The sequence below is a fragment of the Vicugna pacos genome, chromosome 5 (genome assembly GCF_048564905.1).
Source record: "Vicugna pacos chromosome 5, VicPac4, whole genome shotgun sequence".
Lineage (NCBI taxonomy): Eukaryota > Metazoa > Chordata > Mammalia > Artiodactyla > Camelidae > Vicugna > Vicugna pacos.
The window spans coordinates 73,954,955-73,979,422 of NC_132991.1; the positions used below are offsets into that span (position 1 = coordinate 73,954,955).

General features: G+C 35.3%; 1 protein-coding gene across 7 annotated transcripts in view; it reads right to left on the reverse strand.

The window, feature by feature from the left end:
• SLC39A10 (solute carrier family 39 member 10) overlaps nucleotides 1–24,468 on the reverse strand; it is a 95,909-nt gene that overhangs the window by 35,081 nt on the left and 36,360 nt on the right. For 2 of the 7 annotated variants that reach the window (XM_031678052.2, XM_015249305.2), the window contains exons 2-3: nucleotides 3,285–4,309; nucleotides 1,249–1,456 (exon numbers count right to left, since the gene is read on the reverse strand). In XM_031678052.2, the coding sequence (XP_031533912.2) occupies nucleotides 1,249–1,456; nucleotides 3,285–4,298 (1,222 nt within the window). In that variant the 5' untranslated portion in view covers nucleotides 4,299–4,309. Of the gene's footprint in view, nucleotides 1–1,248; nucleotides 1,457–3,284; nucleotides 4,310–4,594; nucleotides 4,735–5,910; nucleotides 6,009–10,152; nucleotides 10,169–21,849; nucleotides 22,923–23,032; nucleotides 23,189–24,468 lie in introns of those variants that run through there. The other 5 variants (XM_031678053.2, XM_072961570.1, XM_006215988.4 and 2 more) reach the window with 5 other exon arrangements.

Consider the following 24,468-nt stretch of genomic DNA (forward strand, 5'->3'; position numbering starts at 1 on the left):
TCATGTAACAGTTCCCTCATATAAGAACAGCTTATTAAAATTCAGTGGGGAAAAGGCAAATAAAACACTTAGCATATAGGTAACAAAATTGTTAAACCTGAATCCTATCGCTATTACACACTAGCTCTGAGACCTTGGGAAAGTTATTAGAGTAATACTCGCCACCTCGTGGACTGTTGCTAGGAGTAAATGAACTGAGTTTATAACAGTACCTGTGTTTCTTAATAAATAAAAGAAAAATATATTAACTATATGCTATCACTAAAAAAAAAAAAACAAAAAACCCTGTATCAGAGAACCTCATTTGCATTCTAGAAAGATAAATCTAGCCTAAATGCTAAGCATGACCTATAAAGGGAAGGGACCTAAAAGCAGAGAGGGTTCTGAATTTATTTCAATAATTCAGTAAAGAACGAAGGAGGACCAGAATTAGTTATGACAGTGTAGATAGAGTTGGAAGATATTTAAGACTCAACTGGACCTAATAACTGATTATACAAGGGAAAATAACAAACAAAAATTAAAAAACATAAGAGAAAAAAGTCAAAGATTTTCAGATTTTATCAAAAAAAATGCACTGGAATGGCATTTGAGATTCAGTAAGAGGTACAAATTTCATGTGGAGTGGAAATTGTGGAAATATTAGGTAGGAAGAACATGTTAACATCAACGTGGAGTTATCTAGCCAACTGGATACACTGAAAATAGCATAGAGAGAAATTTTAAAATAGTTTTGGTTTCACCCATTTGGTTTTACTCTCTAGAAGTGCCCATGATCATGTTCATGTACCAGTCCCCGGCATTTGTGAGACATTCCTAGCATTTAACCACACTGGCTTCTCTTTTTACTTCCTTAAAAACTTAATAATCTTAGCTTTTCACTGGAGCCCCTCAACCCTGCTAAATGTTAAGTAATTATAATACCAAATAACTTTAATTAGGGGCCCCCTTATTAACATTTGTCCATAAAGAAGAATCCATTTATCACAAATCTGTATTTCCTGTCTAATTTATTAGTTCTCTATCTGTAGCAAAACATTCCTGTGATGACAGAAGAGATTAGTAAATTGTATTGTACCTTCTGTCTTCCTTCAATCTTTTCTAAACACACATACCTAAACCTGATTAAAATATACTGAAAGTCACCAAAAGGAAAGCAGTAATTTGGAATTATTTTCTAATTCAAATACATTGAAAAAAATAAGAGCAGAGACTCTACAGAGGAGAAAGAACTTAAATCTTTCTTACCTGATGCCCCTATATGTGCCTTATCTTCAGGAATCAGACTTTTATCCTTATTTAAATCTTCAACTACGAGTCTGTCAAAATGCTCAATACAAAGTCTGCTGTCAATTTGATATAACAAAGCAGGGCAAAGGTATGTAAATAGATCACGTGAGATCGGAGAATTGGCACCATGACCATAGTATTTTAACAACTGAGTGACGTTCAAACACTGCAATGAAATTGATAAAACAAATTAAGTATGAGTACTTTATGAAAATAATGCAGAAAAACAAATTACGGTATAGTAAAAAATATTTTAAATATTATTTGAAAATAACCTGTAATACACATATGATAGGAATACATTCAACTTGATTACCCAAAATTTTTATGGATTTTAATCTTACGAAACATATAAAAGATAACGATTTTCTGCCATTGATAAGAATGACTTACACCTATAAGATTCTTCAGGGGTGAGGAAAAAAAAATCACTTCCCTAGTCAAAATGCAATCATCAGTACTCAAGATTCTTATCTGTGAAAGTGTTAAATACACTTAAAATTAATTTATTAACTTTATATTCAAATATACCAGATATGGACATTTCCACTACCTAAGAATCCCAAAAGAATGCTAAAATCGGAAGATTAAAAAAAATGCAGCTTAATCCACCAGTACTTTAAATACAAAATACAACAAAACAAAGCAAAAAACAAGTAACAAAGAAATCTGGACCCATCATACAGTAAAAACAAATACCTAAAATTAAGGCAAAGGAGATGGCACTGCCTTTTTTTCATATATACGCACTCTGGTTGTTTATTTCATCTATGGTACAAAAACAAATCAAAACATACGAGTAAAAAAATGATTCTTCTCAGGCCTTAACATGAGATACTAACCTATCCGATGCATAGAACATACCCAGAAATCCCGAAAAAATTCGTAATATGCATCGGATCTATGAGGATACAACATAATAAGTCTGATGATCCAGATCCCACAGTAGAATACAAAGAGTAAACATTAATGATAATGTCCAGTTATTATCAACAAAAGACTCCAGGATACTATGCATAGTAGTAAATTAATGTATTTCTTTAAAAGTACACTAAAAATTTTTAATTTGCTAAAAAGCAAATATCTAATGATTTATCCAGGAAAGAAACAAAAGATATTTACTTAGATGTAAAACATACTTTAGTAAGAGACAAACAACAAAGTTCAAGGTCATTTTCCATACTAGATGGTGCTGCTTTTTATACATATGAATAAACAGGTTCAACAATCTTCTCTAAACCGTAATAAGAGCTAAAAATAAGAATAAATAAGGGTGTTGATACAATTTTAATGAAACAAAGATAAATGTTTTTGGGTGCATACTTTTTAAAAAACCAAGAAGGAACTGATCAAATGTGGAAATATTCAAAAAAGCATGAACATTTAGAATAAAAACAGAACTTCCCATTACTATTGGAGTTTCTTATTATTTTACCTTTTTGCATTTACCATACATCTATCATAAGCATGAGACAAAACTAATATCACAAGCAAGTAGGTCCAATGACAAAGTCACAGAGAAAACAAACCTACCACACGTGTAAAACATCTGACTTTGGAGCTAGATCAATGACAGAACCATTCCATAGTTAATTTAGTAAGTTGACAATTATGAAAAAGAAACTGTCTACTCACTTCCCAAGAAAACAGGTTAAAAGAAAAAAGGCTTCAATTTTCACTTATCTAGAATCAAGCTAACAGTAAAAACATGTAAACTAACTTGGGGAGTCAAAATAAGTCTTAAGCAAGTAAAATAAGGGACACATTTCCTAATAACCTTTAAACATTTAGACTTGAGAAACCTGAGAACAAATAATGCATGTGAAAATCCAGGTAAAAATCTTTAATCTAATTTTGATTCCTTTATGTATTTTGTAATTGGAAATAAGTTCAAATACAGCTGTTTATTCCACTGTTACTTCTCTTTTTACCTACAAATAAAAATGCTTCACAATCACCTGAGAATTACGGAGCAAACACCCTGTTATGCTTACCTCATGTTGCCGGTCATCTTCATTATGATCTTTGTGACTAGCAGCTGAATAAATTGCACTTTTTTTAACATGCGGTGCTTCTCGTTTTCTAGTATGTCGAAGTTCACCTTCATTATCAGGATCAAGATCTTGGTGTCCATGACCAGGATCATGACCATTATGTTCTGGAAGACGTACATGAGAATGACCTGGATTATGTACACGATCAGGTTTGTGGACCCGATTATGCTCATACTGTTCACCCTGATCATGGTTAGGGGGAAAACCTGGTGTAATAACCTCAGAATTTTCATTACTTTTCTTCCCTTTTCTCTTCCTCTTTCCTTTCAGTTGCTTGCTTTCAGATTGCTCCTGTGTTTTATTGGTCTCTGTTGAAGGTTCATGGCTAGGCTCCCCACGCTCACTGTGAGTAATGGAATCATTAGGAAAATGACGAGTAGTGTTATGATCGAGGTGATGATGCAAACAATGGTGATGACATAAGCGATGATTATGGTCATGCATATGTTTATCATTAGATTTGACAGATACTTCAATTGTCTCTTTCTCTGGATCACACTTATGGTTTCTTTTTGTTGATACACTGGTCACAGTTTGATTTTCTGAATTTAAATGATTATGGGAATGCTGGTGGTTATGTGAGTGAAAATGCTTTCCCTCTTGAACTGCCAAAATATCTAAGTGAGAAACATGATCATGGCCAAGATCCTCATGATTAATCTCAACTACTTTTATCTCTCCAAGGCCCAAGTTTGTTAAAAGTTTCTCCAGACCAAAAAAGGACAATCTTCCATTTTCACCATAACGGTCAAAAAGTTTTTCAATATAATACTTTTTTTGATTTTCAGCATCCAGCACTGAAAATTTGCTTGACTCCGATTCTGTCATTCCACGATGGTGTCTGTGATGCTCTTCAGAACCATGGTCATGTTCTCCATGGCAATGGTTGCAATGATGGAAAATAAATGTCAGCAAACAAATGAGGCAAAATTTTGTGTGCATATGTACCTTCATCTCTATTTTTCCTAAAGGGAAAGAGAGACAAGCATTAGTTTATACTTATGCAAATTCAAAATAAACATAAACTTTCCCACAGTTGACAATCCACTAGGCAAATGTTTTACCCATTTCTTTCATAGCTACGAATTGTTTTCTCCTTCTCCAATTCCCTATAAAAAGGCCCTTTTTATCAGAATAGTGTATATCCTTTCACATTAATACAAATCTGCTTAAAACTCACCTACAAGCCTACTCTGACTCTCTTTAAACACAACACTTAAGAGTCTATATAGGAAATGTTGGCTTCCTACCTATCTGATCCTTTACGAAAGTTTGCTGATCTCTGTTCTTTAGGTCCTGGTCAATTAGTCAATGAGATGAAATACAATGATAAAATGTGTAAGAATCAGAAAGAAATGAAACTGTCATTATTCACAAATGGCAGTCTTGGGTATGCAGAAAATCCAAAAGAATCTATAAGAATGAGTAAGTTAATTTAGTACACTTGTATATAAGGACAATAACCTGAAATCAATTCTATTTCTCTACACTGGCGATAATTTGAAAATGAAATTAGGAAAAAACCCACTATCCTTTATAGTAGCAAATAGATAAAAATCTAACAAAAGATGTGCATGACCATTTCATAAAAATAAAGGATCATGTATTATTGAGAAATGAAGGATCTAAATAAATAGGTTCTCATGTTCATGAGTGAATGAGATATAGATCCAATATAATTCAAACCAAAATCCCAGAATTTTATGAAAATTGATGGAGTATTTTTAATCTTTATGTGGAAAGAGAAAGGGCCAAGAATGGTGAAGACACTCTTAAAGAACACAATAGGAGCACTTACTCTACCAGTTACTAAAGACAGTGTTGGGGGGAGGGTATAGCTTAAGTGGTAAAGTGCATGCTTAGCATGCGTGAGGTCCTGGGTTCAATCCCCAGTACCTCCTCTAAAAATAAATAAATAAAGCCAGTGTGATATTTGGTGTAAGAACAAACAAACAAAGTAATCCAAAAATAGATAAGATTTTTCTTTTCCTTGGTGCTTGGTCAACCAGATTTCTATATAGAAGAAAAATAAATTAATTAAATTTGACCCCCTACTTCACATCATGTGTAAATATTAATTATAGATGGATTATAAACCTAAATCTAAAACAATAAATGTGAAAGTAATGAAGGGTCCAAAACTGTGCTGCTCAACATGGTAGCCTCCAGTCACATGCAGCTACTTAAATTAAACTAACAATTAAAAATTCAGCTTCTTAATCACCCTATCTACATTTTAAACACTCAATTGCCACATGTAGCTCACAGCTACCATACTGAACAATGAAGATAAAGAATATATCCATCATTACAGAAAGTTCTACTGGACAACATGCTTTTAGAATATGGAAATACTGTGTGAGTCAATTATGTAATTTTAAAGTTTTCTAGAATAAACAGGTGAAAGTCACTTTCACCCTATATTTTATTTAATCCATTATATCCAAAATTTTACCATTTCAACATGTAAATATTATCATTTATTAATAACAAAAGTTACTAATAAAAATTTTACATTCTTTTTTAATACCATGTCTATGAAATCTGGCATGTATATTACACTTACAGAACATCTTTTACTTCAGACTAGCCACATGCGGCTACTGGCTACTATACTGGAAAGTGCAGATCTAGATGATTTATTTGGTAGATTAGCTTCAAGACCTTTGAGATATGACATAAAAAGCATTATAAATGAAAGACTGATAAAGTATACTACATTAAAATAAGCAATTTCTATTCATAAAGAGACATTATTAAGAGACTAAAAAGGCAACCATAGATTTGGAGACAATTACTGCAATGTTACCAACCAAGAATATATAAGGAATTTCTATAAATCATTATGAAAACTATGAGACAACTCAATGGAAAAATGGGTAGGAAATTTGAACAGGTGCTTCATAACAGAATAGCCAAATTACTAAGAAGCAAGGTTCTCAATCTCAATAGTAATCAGAGAATTATAAATTAAAATCACTAGTAGACATTATTATATACCCACCAAAATGAATAACATATAAAAGATGTAGGCAAGAATACCGATTGAACTGGAACTCCTGGTGGGATTACAGACTGAACTGGTATCTTTTGGAAAACTGCTTGGCAGGATATGCCAGAAATTGACCACAAGCATATCCACTCACATAGCAATTCTACCCCTGGATAGATGCTCAGCAAAAATACATGTACAGAACACCAAAAGGCTAAAAATGAAAGTTCACATAATCATTATTCATCATAGCTCAAAAAAGGAAAAAGCCCAAATGTCCATTAATAGTAAACTGGATAAATAAAACTGAACAATTTCACAATGGACTACTACATAGGAATGAAAATGAAATTACAGCTTCACATGTTAACACATATGAATCTCAGAAATATCAGACTGAGCAAAAGATAACACTAAGGAAATCACAGGGCAAAATTCTACTTATATAAACTTAAAAATGGGCAAAACTAAACCAAGACAATGATTACTTTTGAAAGGAAGATAGGGGCAATAACTAGAATTGGAAATTGTGGTTATGTTCTTTCTTTACTTGAGTAATGGTTACACAAACATGTTTACTTTGTGATAATTTATTGCACTTACTATACTCTGTGTAGTTTCCTGTACACATGTTGCATTTCAATGTAAAGTTTTTAAAAATCAATTTTCCTTCAGTGAAAACCAATTATAAAATGTAATTATAAACAAAAATTATTAGGCTCCTAGAAATAAGCAGAACAAGACCATTAAAAGGAGAAATTTATAAGACATTATTGAAGGACAGTCAAGAATTATTATAAAAACTGGAGAGATATCACCTATATGAATGGATCAAATGGCGTAAGACATACAAAGTCTTCCCGAGTGTACATACAAATTTAATTCAAAGTCAATCAAAATCCTGGTAGTTGTTTGTTTTCGGTGAGACTGCACAAGCTCATCCAAAAATTTATATGGAAGAGGAAAAACCCAAGGACAACCAAGACAATTCAAAAATTAGTAAGGTGATAAAAACTTCTTTTTATAAAGTTACACTAATAACAGAACTGGTACAGAGCCAGAAAGACAGACCAAAAGAGCAGAACAGAATTTAGAAAAAGAAACAATAACGTTGATTGTGAAAAAATGGTTCCTCCTCACGTCCTATACAAAAGTCAATTCCAAGAGGGTTAAAAATCCTGATGTGAAAAACAAAATTCTTAACAACTTTTAGAATAAAATATAGGAGACTATTATGACTTTAGGGTAGGGAAAGATTTTTTAGAAAAGACACAAAAAGCACAAATCTTAAAAGAAAATTTTGATTAAATTTAATTAAATTCTTTAAATATTATTCTACAATAAAGAACATAATAAACAAAGGTTATGACAAGTTATAGACTAAAAGATATTTGCAATATGTATAAACAAAGATCAATATCCAGAATATGTAAGACATACATATATACACACATACATATCAAGATGGAAAAAAACTCCAGTATGGCAGACAACTATATAAAGGATATAAACAGGACAGATGGCTGAGCAGAGACATGATTACTAATAATCTAGATAATGCACCAAGACATTAAGAGGCAAAAATTAATATACAAAAATACCAGGTGTTAAGCAAAGATCTAATGTAAATAAACAGAAACTAGGGTACACTGCAGTGGAAGCATATATTTGGGGAACTATTTGGGGAAGCAATTTAACATTTACTAAAGCTGAATATGACACTCTATAGCCCTCAAATTTCACTTCTATCTATCTACCCTAGAGAAACAGAAGACAAATTCAAGAATCTTTATTACAGTATTGTTGGTTTGGGTTTTTTTTTATGTTATCTATCTTATAACAGGATGCTTTGGTTGCAAATAACAGAATATTCAACTAGAAGTGGTTAAAACAAAGAAGAAAATTCCACATTAAAAGAGGTGGGAAAAATGGTAATTCCAGGACAATTACACAGTCAAATACTCAAATGCTCTCATCCTCAGATCTGTCTCTACAGAGTCTCAAGAAACAGCTATTGCTACAATCATCCCATCCTTGCAAAACCATATCCAAAGCTGGGAGGTTTACCTTCATGTCTTTTTTTCCAGGGGAAAAAAAATCTTTCCTGAAAGTCTCTCCCAGATTTTGCTTTACATATCTTTGATCAGGACTGTACTACACACCACCCCCTAAACTGGTAAAGGAAGAAACTACTTAAGACAGACTACTTAGATCGGCTTAGACAAATCAACATTCACTCCTTTGGGACTGGAAAGAAGGCATCTCTCCTATGCATATAGGAGGGCATACTCAAAGTAAGGAAAAAAGAGGTAAATGAGGAATGGCAGTTGACTATATAACCACAAGCGGCTGCCACAAACCTAAATGCACATCAGTAGAAGGATAAATTTTAAAAATGGCATATTTATGTAATTAAAGATTACACTAAAGTTATAAATGTATGACTCTGAAAGAATACATTACAGGCACAAATCTCAGAAACATAATTTAAAAAGTAAATTACAAAAAGGCACATATTTCATATCATTTATACACAATTAAAATATGCAAAATACTTTACTTTGGGGTATATATACATGTAGCAAGAGCTTACATGGAAATGATTACAATCTGCAGAGTGGTCATCTTTTGAGGAAGAGAAGAAGGGAAGTCAGATGGTAGAGAGGATATACACATTTAGCTGCATCTGCAGTATTTTATTTCTTAAAAAGTGAAGGGAATCTGAAGCAATGTGACAAAGCATTTAATATTTGTTAAAGCAACATAATGGGATTCAGGTGTTTGTTATACAGATCTTCCTCAACTTACTATGTCTCAATGAAACCTAAGTTGAAAAATATCATAAGTTAAAAGTGCATTTAATATACATAATCTATCAAACAAGGTTTAGCCCAGCATATCTTAAACAGAGTACTTACATTAATTAGCCTACAGCTGGGCAAAATCATCTAACACAAACCCTGTTTTATAATTATAAGTTAAATATTTTATGTAATTTATTGGACACTGCTGAAAACAGAAGGCTGTATGCATACCGAACGGTTGTAAGTGTATCACGTGTTGGCTGTTTACCCTCGTGATCGTGGGCTGACTGGGAGCTGCAGCTCACTGCCACTGCCCAGTTTCACAAGACAGTATTGTACTGCATATCACGAGCTTGGAAAAAGATCAAAATTTAAAACACTGTTTTTTTCTACTCAATGCATATTGCTTTTGCACCACCATAAAGTCAAAATAATCATGTCAGAGACTGTCTGTATTCTGTTTACTTTTTTTAAGTTTGATAGCTAACCACCATCAGTGATTAATCAACATGTGTTGTAGGAGTAGCTATCATGGTTACCTGGGAACTTGTTAGAAATGTGAATTCTTGCACCCCACCCAGACCTACTAAATCAGGAACTCGAGTTGGGGTTTAACAGTGTTTCATCCAGTTTTCCTGGTGAGTCTGATGCTAGCTAAAGTTTGAGAACCACTACCTATACAAATAAATTTTAAAAACACACTGACTTATTTAAAATGATAATTAAATCAAATATTAAGACTACCTGAATACATTAGGTTGAATTACCATGTGGCTTCTGTGGGTTATGAATTTTAGAAAATAAGCAGTCTATAAAATATATATAATCCCAAAGCTACACTAACTTTGACGGTTTTTTTTCTAATCCAAACACTTCAGTTTCTTATACAATCTCATGGATAAAGTCACCATTTAAAATATATCAATTTTACCTAAATACTAATGAAGATGAAAGGGCATGGATAACCAAGATGTTAAGCAGAAAGAGACAAGGTTACACTCCCTGTAATTACCTTAGTTTTCCACTAGAAGGTACTAGTGAAAGGTGATATTCTGAATGAATGTTGCTCTGTTCATCTGATATGTAAATGTCTGGCAGTTTCTTCAGTGTACATTATCTCACTGTCAAATGAATAGGTACAAGCAGTGGAAATAAAACATACATATACATTGATCAGGCAACATCAAATGAATAACTCCATGAAACACAAAAACTATGGGTGGTCTATGTAAGCTTTAAATTGCCACTTGTCACTATAATTCAATAAAAAATTGTTTAAAAAATTGCCACTTGTCTCTATTTTTAAAATGTACAGTTCTCAATTTGTTTACTGAAAAGATTCTAATATCTTTAGTCCCCTAATCATTTACATTTAAGAGAGCACCATAGGAATGCAAACATGAGTGACATCATAGGGGTAATATTAAATCTGTGCTAAGTATTTTTTTAAAGTAAATCATTCATAAACTTTGCAACCTTCGTTCAGAACAACTATAGCAGATGTGTACCTAAGAATTACTTGGATGAAGTATGCATTTGTCAGCATATACTAAGCAGCTATTGCAAAGAGACCTCAAAGGGCAGTTGCCTAAGAAACAAGTTTCCTTCTTAAAAACAGTCCAAGTTTGACTGCTCCAGGTCTGTGAGCAGCTCTGCTCCAATAATTCAGAGAGACATCGGCCTTACTTGGATGCTATTCTAGCCAGCGGTAAAACACAAACAATGGAAGTTCAGGTTCAGAAATTTCTTAAGCAGTAAATGAAGTAGATACTGCTTGCATCACTTCTCACATTTCATTGGCAATAACTTAGTCACATAGGTTCAGTCAATCAAATAAATAAGGAGACTGGGAAATAATCTCACCTACCATTGACAGTTTTCCAAGCATTATAGGGAAGTTAAGGATCCTTTTCTATCCACAGCACAAAGACCATCTTTGGGGTGGAGAGAGGAATGGGGGAAATGTTGCCCAAATCCATTTACTACTCAACCTCAGATATTGGCCTCTACAGGACTGTTTTGCCATAGCCAAAATCTTCTGTTGTCCCTTATGTTTTGCAGTTTTCTAAGCTTTGTGCATTGAGAATGTTAGTTTTATAACTGATTTTTTTCTCAATTCAGCAAATACACATTGAGTTATCTACCAAAGACTTCTGGGTATATAGACAACTATGCATGATTCTACTGCACAAAACAATGAATTCTGGAAAATAGCTAGTAGTTGCCACCACACATCTAATTTCATCTTTTGTTATTGATTTTCAATATATCATCGTAGTTAAAAGTTTATTCTATCACTGTATAATTTCTACATTAAGTACATAATTCACAATTAAGTACTTTAATCGTTGTGCTAGTTAATTACATTACTTCTGATGCAAATAGATGGCTCTGCATGCAAAGAAAAAAATGAGATTCACTAATATTTTCCTGTAAAATTCACTAATATTTTAACATTAACATCAGAACTAAACACTTATTGAGGACAGTGGTTAGCCTTTGTTGTGAGAAATGACCAGGAGGAATCATGCAGGAAATTCTGGGTTGCAGTTGGTGTTCTATCTCTTCCCCTGGGTGCTGGTTACATGGGTGTGTTCACTTCATAAAAATCTGCTGAAGTATACACTTAACATTTGGGTACTTTTCTAGAGGTGTGCTACATTTCAGACAAAAGTTAATTTTTAATCCCCAAAGAATATGTATTTCAACTTACAATTAGTAAAATTAGTAATATGCAGTTTCTACAAACAGACCCTGAATCATACCCAAAGACGAATTTCATTTAACTTTTTAAAATAGTTTAAGATTCACAAAAAGTTGTGAAAATAGTTCAGAGTTTCCACGTACTCTTTACTCAATTTTTCCCAAGGACATTTTACATAATCAATAGCACATTACAAAACCAGGAAACTGACATTGATATAATACTATTAACTAAACTACAGACCTTATTCTAATTTAAACGGTTGTTGCATGCAGTCCTAAAAATACTGCAATAGAAAATCCATTTCTTAAACAGAAAAAAAAAAGTATCATTAGTAACCAAAGGATCTTGCTTAACAAAATATGGGATTATACTGAAGAAAGGTTAACTAGAACCTTAAAAGTAAGTAATCAGGGATGATAACCTCCATAAGTTCTATAAAGGCTTACAACATTTTTAATTACAGGCTTTCTGTTGTAGTTCTTCCATATAAAATGCTACATAATAAATTTTTCAATTTTTAAATAAATAAAATTGAGCACCTACATCAAGAAAAAACTGAAAATACACTAAATGCTAACATTACAAATCCATCTAGATATTTTGTCTCAAGAAAAATAATTATCTTTATTTTATATAGACGAACGTAACAGGGCCTTAGAAAGTTTAAGATGAAAAAATCGTTAAGTATAATTAGCTAAACATTCTTATTTTATACACAGGAATCTAAGACCCAGTGAAGGTATACAATTAGATTAAAGTGATTTCAAGTTTGTGGCAGTCCCCTGACCTGAAAGTTAAAGGTCCTTTCTGCTACACCAGCATATCTATATATAATTTAAAATCAGAACACTGTGAGATAATTACTCATGTAACCCATCTAAAATATACTACCAAAACATTTTAAAGGGAAATCATCTTTAATACAGTCAGTATAAAAAAAGTCAACAAGAACATCACTAGCTTACTTAACAAAATGATTCATGTAAGAAAAATTACTAATGAACACTAAAATAATTCTGTTTCCAACACTTGGTTCCTTTTACTGGAGAGACCAACTAAGTAGATATCCTGTGTGTAATCTACTCAATTCATCTGACTGAAAAACAGACTTTTACTCAAGGGAGTATTTTTTAAAGGAAAATGTAGACCAAATGAAAGAACCAGAAGTTAGTATCTGTCTCAGGCTCTCTGTCTCTCACACACACACCCACACAAAATACATATATATGCAAACTAATAATCAGAAAAAAATACTGTAAATTGCTAGGCAAGGTTTTAAAACTAGCCATTTCAGTGTTCCAGATTGGTATTTTGAAGGTCAGTAAAGCAGAAACCAGAAGAAAAATTACTAAAACCCTCAACCTAGATTATATAAATATATCATGCATTAAGTAAACTTAATGTGAAAATTCATTTAATAAATAAATGTACACAGTATCTTAATTTCATAAAGGACTTCATTTTTTTCAAAGATTTCATTGTAGTTTCTTTAAATAATGGTAGAAATTAGTTTTACTTATATCCTGAATCACATAAATACAACTGGTATTTATATCACTGAATGACTTCAATCTTTTTGCATATTGACAGGAGTGTAGGTAGTCAGATACCAATTTAGTTTCCTTCTGTGATTCAGCAGTAGTACACACAAACTGGGTGAGAAGCAATGAGACTGCATACTTAAGAAACACTACCTAGGAGCCAAAGATCTCAGTTAGAGATCTGGTTCTGCCACTTCCTGGCTCTAAGATACTGGGCAAGTCACTTATGACCATTTATAAAGTGGGGATATTAATCCCTGGTCTATTTCACAGTAATTATGAGAACCACGTAAGATTACATAGACCCTTTTTTAAGTGGTAAAAGGTTTAAATGTTTTTCCACTTTATTTGTAATGTTTAAATGCTATTTAAGCACAAGTTATTAATAGTAATATAACTTGGATCCATTTTACATCCCATTTCTGATATATCTACCCAACGTAACATCTTGTACATAGAACAGAACCAACAGTTGGAAACCTGTCTCTCATTCCTCCCAGCACTGTCACTGTTTCCCCTGTGTTGCAGGGGAAATAGCTCCTACACCTATCCAGCAATTGAACTAATCTATATGAAATGTATACTTTGTAAATTATATTAACCTAAGCTATTACCACTATTTCTATTATGTATTAGGTATTATGGATCTTTCACTTAACTTCTGAAAATAGAACCAGGGGAGGGAAAAGTCCCTTCGTTTTGATTTCTTCCAAAAAATGCTATCAAAAATATTCCAAGAGCACATGCAGCTAAGTTAGTACAACCCAGACCAACTCTCGATTACAGGAGGCACCCAATTCACTAGTATTTGAGAAAAAGTTGGAAAGAATTGTGTCATACCAATTCCACTGGCATTATAAAATTTTCAAGGCATAAAGTTATTTCAGTAATGAGGTCTCATCAAGAAATGCAAAATTCTTACAGCATTAAGTTCTGCTTTTTCATTTCCCTACTTTCCCAGCTACCTAATCTACTAATGCCACAGTCTCAGTTTGGAATGTCGATGTAGCTATTCCTCCAAAATAAGCACAATCTCTAATAATTACCCAGACTCACATTCATATAAAAATAGTGGATGCATGCTAATTGAGCTTGGGCAAAATTCAGTGCTTCTCTTGTTTCACTAGCTTTTTCTTTTTAAGAGAAAGAATATAAACACCTGAGCCTTGAATTAATATACAAAATTACACAACCACATGTATCTATCTTTATCGTACTCAAAACATTCATGTACAAAAGCTGTATTTTCTCATTAAATGTCAAAACAACTATCTGAAGTCTCCGCTTTTCGAGCTTTCACTACAGGGAGCCTAGAGCAATATCGTAGAAAGCCACTTATGATGTTCCTGTGTCTGTTTTGCTGCTTGTGAATACAAAGAACATCTGAGATTAGTGTATGTATGGGCCAGGGTAATTTCACCAGTCATAAAATATTGTGATGTCTTTTAAGCCACTAAAATGTTACAATTTTAGTTACCCTTTCAGTAAACAGGCTTCAACCTCTTTCCACTACAAATGCATGTAAGAACCTACACAACGTGTATCACAAAAAGGACTTAAAGAGTGCTAACCTTAGGATGTGAAATAGACACACTCCTTCTCCCTTCAACCTGAAGAGTTATGTTCTCTTTTGACTTGTCACTGACTGGCAGTTGCCTTCATTCTAAGAATAGTTACTGCCTTCAAATCTTTATCACTCCATGTATCTTCACTCTTCCCTTTATTTTCCTTTTTCAGCATCTTGCCACTGTTATATGTCCCTGATTTTGTATCAGCTTGCCCTTCTTAGCACTGCCAGTAAAATGATCTTTCCTTTCCACAGGTCAGGAAGAAAAAGAGAAATCACAGAATGTCCAGAGCAATCTTTTTTAACATTAACATTTTTTGAAGCTGCTGACAACACAGGCTACTTCTTCACCAGGGAAGCTTTCTGTCTGATTAACTTCAGCTGTCCTTATAGTTACTTTAAGCCATCAAAGTCCTCCTAATTGTTGAACAAAGTGAACTGATTCAGTTCTGCCATACAGCAGCATCTTACAAAAGTATAAGTCAAATGTTAAAGCTACTTAATTTTCACAAACAAACAACCAATTTCACTATCAATTATCAATCTATCTTATCATCAAGTTCAACACTGTCCAACATAAAGAAAAGTATATAAATTCTTATTTAAACAGAGTCTTCTTGGGACATATTCTCTTATAGAATCACATTCAGCTATACAGACTGGAGTAGATTTTGTGATATATAGGCACATAAAAAAAGAAAAAGAAAAAATTAAGAAAATTATTAATACTAGGAAAAAAGTTGCACAGGAAAGGAAAAAGTTAACAGTTTATTACAATGACCCAGTAGTAAGTAACAGTCATAAAAATATAACACTATGTATTGTTCTAAACCAAAATCACAATATAACTGTACTGAAAACCTGGGGTATAGGAAACTAGAAGGTACGTGGTGAGGTGGGAAGAGTGCTAAATCCTCATCTTTCATTAAATATATAACAATTAAAACTGAAAATCAACAAGAACAGGTTGGACACAAGGCAGTAAACAGCAAAATAACCAACCAAAGGAACTAAAGGAGCTCCTTATCTCTAGGAAGAGTATGAAAGGAAGACAGGGGACTGATTTTCTTTTCCCTAAAATCTTCATAGAACTATTTAATTCTTTAAACTATATTCATGTATAACTTTCAAAAAAACTACAAATTAAAGTCAGAAATTATAAATCTTAACATTTCTGTTAAACAAAATCACATTATGTCACATGTGGAAGATGATGAATTAGTTTCAGGATTTTCACAAGCATTTGTAAAGTTTTAATAACAGTATGTAATCATTTTAATTTCAATTTGTGCTATTTTTGGTTACTTGTTTGGGTAAGTCCACGATGTGGGGAAAGACTACAAAAATTTGAACACATTTCTGGTCTTGTTAACATACTTCAAAATTGTTTTCTAGAGAAATTAAATTTGGTTATACTGCCACCAGCAGCATAATCACAGCATTCTCCTTGGTAGTGGTGTATCACTGATTTTGGAACAAATGAAATTACCTTATGCTTGCTGATGCTTTTAAAATTATTCCTCGTATCTCAATATTTTTATAAACATATACAAGCTTTCATATATCATGGCTTGATCATATTTTCTGCAAACACCTTCAGTTTTGTCCAATGCCTTTTTACTTTGATTACAATGTTCTCCCTTTCATGTAGAGGTGCTTTCATGTACGTGCATTGAAACCTATGAGTTTTTTTGCAATTTCTTCTGTGATTCCTAAATTTAAGAAGTTTCTTCTCCCTATATTTCATATATATTTTCTTCTTAAAAAAAGCTATAATTAAAATTAACATGACCCCTAACGTTCATTTTTTTTTTTTAGGGAAAACAAAACATCCACTGAACTAACAATATTCTTGCATATTTACCTGTTAACTAAGAAAGTTTACACTTTAGCCTCAATAAAACTTGCAATTTTTAAGCAGAAATCTTCATAAGAAAAGCTTTAACATTTGTTTTTTAAATTATAAATTACATTGTATGTTATATAATATTGTATTTAGTTAAACAATTTATCTTAAAATCTCTTTCAGTGATTTGATTTTAGCTACACTTCCGATTTCCCTCAGTTTTTAAAAATTGGTATAATTTTTTTTGAAAATAAACTTTTTATTTACACTGGTTATATACATCAAATTTTTTTATTTGAAAAAATTAAAGTATGCTAATTGAAACCAAAAATCTTAAAAAATATGTTCCAAACATTAACAAGTTATGAAGTCAGCTGAAATTCTACACTAAGAAAGGTTCATGGGAAAAGAAACATATATATTATATATAATACATAATATCTAACTGCTGTTATTTTAATTACATATTTAATTATATAATAATGAAATACATTATAATTACATAAACATTTTTCTATTATAGTTTTACTGATCTCATTGACTTATAATGTAATAACAAATCATATTTTATTCTATACATCTCAATGAGGTATACAAATCAACCCTTCTGTGGCCCCCTTCATCAAGAGGCTAATCTTCCTCTGTAACAAAGCACAAAGCATAATCCACATGTAAACAAAATAAACTAAGAATTCATCTTCAGCAGAGGTGCACTGAGAAGTATTATACTAAACACTTGTTCCCAGGCCTGTCAACATGCAATCATGAACTGCTTTATGAGGGGAGCGGGAACAGAGGAGAAAGGAGGAAAGGGGTAAGAGGCAGGGGCAGGGAGAAGGCATAAAAATAAATATGAAACATTTTCTGCTCTGAAGGAGGTACAAGGAAGACAGTCACCTTGTAAATCAGAGAAGGTAAACTGTGAGAGATAGGACATAAGAAGTAGTAGAAACACTGTGAAAGTTAGTAAGTAGCTCAAGGTTGAAGGCCACATTCCAACTCCAAGCATCGTAGGTCTATTCCTTCTACAGAGGAAAACAGGAACAGGCAAGAGAAGCTCCTACACTATTTAGGTGAATAATAACTGAGAGCTCACATTATTACCTATTGATTTGTATTTGAATGTTTTTCTAGTAAAGTGTTTCACTCATATAGGCTCTAGGAAAATGTAACTATTTTAAAAACGGCAATATGTCAAATAAATCTTAAGAACTGGATCCAGGGGTTGGCTGACTTAGAAGGACCAGATAATTAATATTTTCAGGTTTTGCAGGTAGTATAGTCTCAAAGGCAGCTACTCAATGCTGCTATCATGGCACAAAGCAGCAACAGACCACACATTAATGAGTCACACGGCTGTGGTCCATCAATGCTTAATTTACAAAAGCAGCTGATATGGCCCACGGCCATAGCTTGCTGATTCTACTTAATCTACACATTTTTTAAAATACCAATTCAGACAACTCTAAGGGAATCCACTACTGCAAAACTAAGAAATTCAGACTATATAAGGTGAATTCAGAAAGAAGTTTAGAGGCATGAAGGCACACCTGAAATTATTTAGACTAAACAGGGCAGTGGGATGTATGTATTTGTGACCTTGTTACTACAACTGAAAGCAATTTAGATTTTCCACTTCTTTCATTTACGAACGAAAATAAATCTAAAAGCTAAAGTGATCACTAACAAGTCTTAATTACTAGAGGATTTAAAATAACTTTCATACATACTTCACAGTAATTCTTATAATAACAATACTTCTGGGTCCTATGCTTATTACTCTAATAAATTTCCTACAACATTCTGATTCACTTTTCTAAATTCCCAAAAATGGGACGGATGATCCCCCAAAATAGCGCACATATTAAAGGTAAACATGGTTGTTAGAAATGTTAATGCCAAGGACAATTATTATCTGATCTTCCTCTTTCAGCAGTAAAATATCTACAATATAATGGGTAATTATAAACTACAATTATAAAAGCATAATCTACCACTAACTCTTAGTGACAATAACCTAAACACTGCTTGAAAAAGATGTTAGATTTCTATCCTTATACTTACAAAACTGTAACCACCACTCCATCCTAATATCTTTTAACATACAAAACCTCATATTAAAAATCAACTTTAAAGAATCTAATACCCAACCCTTATATCTAGCAATAAAAAAAACCTTATGTTCTGATAAGACAACAGAATTTGAAACTGTATTTTCACAATGTGACATGACAATTACTGTGTACTGAACATTAAGTGTGATCTCAAGTAGCTGGAATAATTTCAATAATGCTATTGTTATTTAAAACTTTGCAATTTCAGTCGAAATTGCCTTCATACCTACCCAATACACTTCTGAATATTCTGACTGTGGCAAATTTTTATCAAGAATATATTTGATTATTTTGGGAAAATCTAAAAGTCATTCACAAAATTTATAAATAGAAAATAATGAAAGTAGAAAAAGTAGTTTGGAATACCGATAATTGGTATTATCTGAAATCTTAGCATTTACATAAATGACTAGAAGAAATCTGTGGTTATTAAAGGTTCTTGAGATTATTTTTCAAAAATCATTCTATAAAAGTCAAAGTTTCAAATAAACTTGAACTTTAAAGAAAAGCTCACCATGTTGTTTTAAGATTTTCAAATTTTATTTTCAGTATAGTCAAGGTAATACAAAGTTATGTGGGATTACATTAAGCCAATTAGCCCAGATTAAGTTAATAAAACTTTTGCTATTCATATATAAAGCTAATCTCAAATATACACCTTCAGCATATATTCCTCTTTCTGTTTGAAAAATCCCCCACATAATCTTGCAAGCAACTTGACCTTCTGTTATATCTCCATCCAAAACTTACTCCCTATTTGGAAAACTAGGGTTAAAAGCAATCAAAATTAACCAATTCAAAATGACTCTTAACTAGCAACACTAACCAGCTGGAGGAAATCTTAAGGTAGACTAGATAAATAAATACAAGGAATCTCAATTGTAATTTAAACAGTCTTGTTTTCTGGAAAAGTTGAAGGTCAAGGTAAGCTCATAAAAACTTCAATGGGAATCAAACACTAGGGGGCAGCATCCAACTGCTGGGACAAACTGGGCACTCTTCTAACTTACAAACTTTAAGCTAAAGTTAGTGTACTTTCAATGAGAACTACACTTACTTTATTGGGTTATAAAACCTGTGATAAGGAAAAAAAACTAGCTTTCTGTCCTGATTGCCCACACTTCTTTTCCATTTTTTACCGTGTACTTTCTTTTGCATCTTGTGAACATCAGTTTAAAATGCCCTAGTGATAATGTCCTTTTGATATTTAAAAAAAAAGGCATTTCCATTCTTTAGGTAGCCACTACATAGACAAGGGCTGACATAAAAATCCAAAGTATTTCCTTGAGTTAATGCTAAATTTAAATTTTGTTTCAATTAACATTTTAAATTTGATTAAAGAGCTTGAAAACCACACTTTGCACATTCACTTAATAAGGTGTCATGAGGATTATGTGACAAAAATCTGTGGCGTACATGCCCCTCAGGGAATTTAGTCTGGCAGGGAAAACAAGATGTACATATGTAATTATAAGTTAGAAAATGCAAAAAAGGCATTATTACACGAGTAACAAAACAACAGGATAACTGTACTACAACCCCACAAAGGCCCAGTAGAGACCACTAAGTCTCATTCATAAATCTCATCAAGACAGAAAGTAATCCTTCAATCACTAGTGAAGAACTGAAATATCTGTACGTAGAAAAGAACATAAAATGAATTAAGTACCTGTAGCCCTTCGGTTCTTGTCCAATACTGGCCAAAACCGGAGGTGGTTGGGGCGGGGGGATAGAACAGTAATAACGTAAATTCTTTTTAATTAAAGCAAATGATCATTTGTTGTTGAATAATTTCCCTTGTTGTAATACCTATACCCTATAGTCTCCATAAATCAGTTTAAAAACAAGCAAAAAACAAACAAAAAACCCACCACCTGGAGTAGTATTTGAATATCAAACTTGAGGCCTCCTGAAAGTACTTCAAATCAAGTGCTCAAAAAAGAGAACTGTGTTGGCTTTTGAGCTGTTAGTGGGATACAAATTGAAAACAGGAAGAATAAGTACAGGCTATCATGCAATGTATTATTGATGTCACCTCGTAAGAGACGTCTTCCCTAACCACTTCTTTTAAAGTAGCACCAAAGTCACTCTTGCACAGAGGTTCTTAACCGGGGGGCTGTATACACATTTCAGGTTTGTGAATTTAGGTAGGGAAGAAAGATATATCTTAATTTTAATTAATCTCTGAAATTTAGTTATTCCTTCAATTATAAAGGTAGGCCAAAAAATCACAGTAATATGCAGTACAGGACACTATCAATATAGATTACTCAAATTAAACCCTTTAAAGTTCACTTACAATTCTTACTAGTCTGAAATTAGTCATTATCAGACATGCCACTACTAATATTTAATGCTTTACTAAAATCATACTTACTACTTTGGTAATTACATTTCAATAGTTGGTTTCTGTTGTAATCCTATATATTTCACACATTTAAAATCGTCATTCTAAGGTTCATCACACAAAAAAAGTTTAAAAGTCTCTTCAGTACATCACTTGTATTTTCTTCATACCACTTTTCACTGTTAACTATGTATTTCTCTCTCCCTATCGAGTACTCAGCACGTGTAGGGACGTGGGTTGCCTAGGATGGACCCCCAAGGTCTAGAACAAGTGACTGACTCAGAAGGCAGTTCAGATCTGTAAAATTCTAAGTCCTAATAAAAAACATGACACAACACTTTAGACTTCAGGCTTTCAACTGCATTACTATAATCAACTACATTGTTTAAGTCTCTGGCTTTTTCAATATACTACTTGCTTGTTCTTAATTATGTGGAATTTAAATAACACCCCCCCGAAAGAAACCCACACAAATGGAATGTAAACCTGTCACATCCTAGTTTTGCTCCCTCCAGAATGACTCAGTACTGAACAGCGTAAAAGACGTTAAAGTTTTTTTTTAAATAAAAGCCCACAGTATAACCTACCATCTTTTGAAATTATGTGCTTTAATGTCACTGTTTATTACTTAAAACAGGAACTTGAGTGAAGGACCCTTCCAACTGAGGGCTGCGGATCCCGCAGTGATATTTCTTCCTCGTGCCCAGTTCATAAAGACAGCACATGTGGACAGGCTCCCACGTGAGCAGTTTTTACAGAAGCCACAGGAAGACCTCCGACGTCACGCCGCCTGCGCCCTCACCAGCCCCCCTTCCTGCCTGGGGCACTCGGAGGTCCCAAAGGAGAAGCAAGAAGCAGAGCAGCCCCTTAGATCCGGGGTGGGAAAGCGCGAAGGTTCCCCTACGTCCACCCCTAGCCGGACCCCACATCGCTCTCCGCCAAAGGGCTTTCCGGAACAAAGCCGGGGCTGCCGCGCCACCTCCCGGCCTCCCCCACTGACCCAGTCCCAGCCCCACCCCAGTCCTCAGCTCCAAAGACCCCGGCAGGTTTCACTATTCACTCCCCCGCGCCCCGCCTCGGCTTTTCGGTTGATGAGGGAGAAAGCAAGCCCCCACGAGGCCTCCCGCGGTAGGAGTACAGGCGCCACCGTCCGTTAGCCTCCCGCTGCCGGAACAGCGGCGCCCGGGCTCCATCCCGGGGTCCTTGGGATACACCGGAGGGGAAAAACTGGAGAGGAAGAATCGGTGGCGTTCGCCGAGGCCCCTGTCAAAGCCCCTCCAAGACCGGACCGCGGATCCTCCCAGCCTCGGACCACCGGTCCGAGCTTCCGCTGGCAACTCCACCCGCTGCCCCCAGGCCGCCCGCGCGCAGCCCCCCAACCACCGCCGCCGCCCGCCCAGCGGTCACTCCCCCGCTCCCCGCGCGGCCCCCCAGCCTCGGCAGGAGGCTGAGTCGGGCGCGGGTCCCGCACGCGGGGCGGAGGCTGCCGGGCTGCCAACCCCGCGGCAGCCGAGAGCGCACACGAGGAGCCACGGAGCCCCACGCGCAGCCCACCGCGCGCTCAGCCCGGCTCGCCGCCGCCGTCGCCGCCGCCGCCGACTGCAGCAGCTGCGGGAAGCCTAGCGCCCGGATCCCCGAGGGACTCAGCCCCGACTCCCCGGTTCTGGTCTCCCTTTCTACCCCCCCGCCGTCCCGGGACTCGCAGTCTCCGCCGCGCACGGGGCCGGTTCTGGGGGAGGGAATGTAAACAAATCGGGGTTTTATAGTTACCTCACACTCGAGTGCCGTGTGCATCTCCTCTCCGCTCGGTACCAAACCCCGGCTGCACCAAATCGTGTATTCACCAAAGCCGGATGCGCTAACTGCGTCGCGGAGATCCGTGCGTCAGACACCACGCTACGCTAGCGGCGTACAAGGCCCACTCCGGTCCCTGCGCAGCCGCACCCCGTCCGCCTATGGGTGCTACGCTCTGGGCGTACACGCGCCACCCAGCCATTCACTTCGGATAACGCAACTTGCGTAGGGGAACTGCACCACTCGAGGATTCCACACGGACCGTAAGAGCAATAGGAAATTCAAGTCTACGCAAACTGCGGAACCCAGCGGCTCCGCGCTAGTTTTGTTCCAAGAAAAGACGCCGCGGGGGAGTTGGGGCGGCTTCTAACGCATGCGTGGAGCGCTCTTTACCACTCGCCTTTCTCCCTACTTTGCCTGTCGGTTGCTGCGGACCCGGGGCGGCGGATGAGTAAGGGAAGCTAAGCTCTACACGCAAACACTTAAGCCAGATGGTTTGAGACTGATGAATTAGAATGTTTATCTGTACATGGGTTAAACATTTATGTTAATTTACCCCCTCCTCTTTAGTACAGTAACCTTTCAGTCTGCGGCGGGGAAAAGGAACCAATACTTTTTTAGTGCTAAGTGCGAGCTATTTTGCATAGCTCCGTCCCCCTGCCTCCCAGTTTATTCTAAAGAGCACTTCCTGTGATCCTTCCAAACCTAAGAGAGTCCCAAGCATGTCACGCACTTGGAGGAGTTCTCGAGGCTTTTGAAAACTTCCGAGGTTTTCCACCACCTTCTACTGCTTAATTCATTATTTCTGAACACCCAAGAGCAAAACCTTTCCACCCAGACAAGCAATTCCATGGACTCCTGACTACATCTTGCTCCCATTCCTTTGTTTATACCCAACACATAAATTGTCTCCTCCCCTCTTCACAAGCAATTCACAACCAGTACTTTCTTAAAAAGTGGCTCTGGACACCTTTCCCTTGCTCCATCACTCTGTTTCTTGGCATTTATTTGATCTCCATGCTGAGGCTTATCTGTAGGCCTGGCGTGCCTGTTTCTGTATCCAGCCAGAGTTCTGGGGGTGCCTTACTGATACCTAGCAGAGTCATAAAAACAATAATTAATAGTAAGAGCAAGCTTTACTATGTGTCAAGTACTTCCTAAGTGCTTTACATGTATGTTAATTTCATCCTCAAACACAACGAGGTAGGTATTATTATCCTACCCCAGGAAACAGACATAAGTTACTTGCCTAAGACCACAGAACAGGTAGGGAGGGGATATGGTATCCAAACCCCGATAGTATGGCTACATATTTCTGCTTTTCTGCATATTTAATAAAGGAAGGTGGTTTTGTTTTTGTTTTGTATCTCTACAAAAAAACATTTTTAAGTGCTTAAGAAAAGCCTACTGAC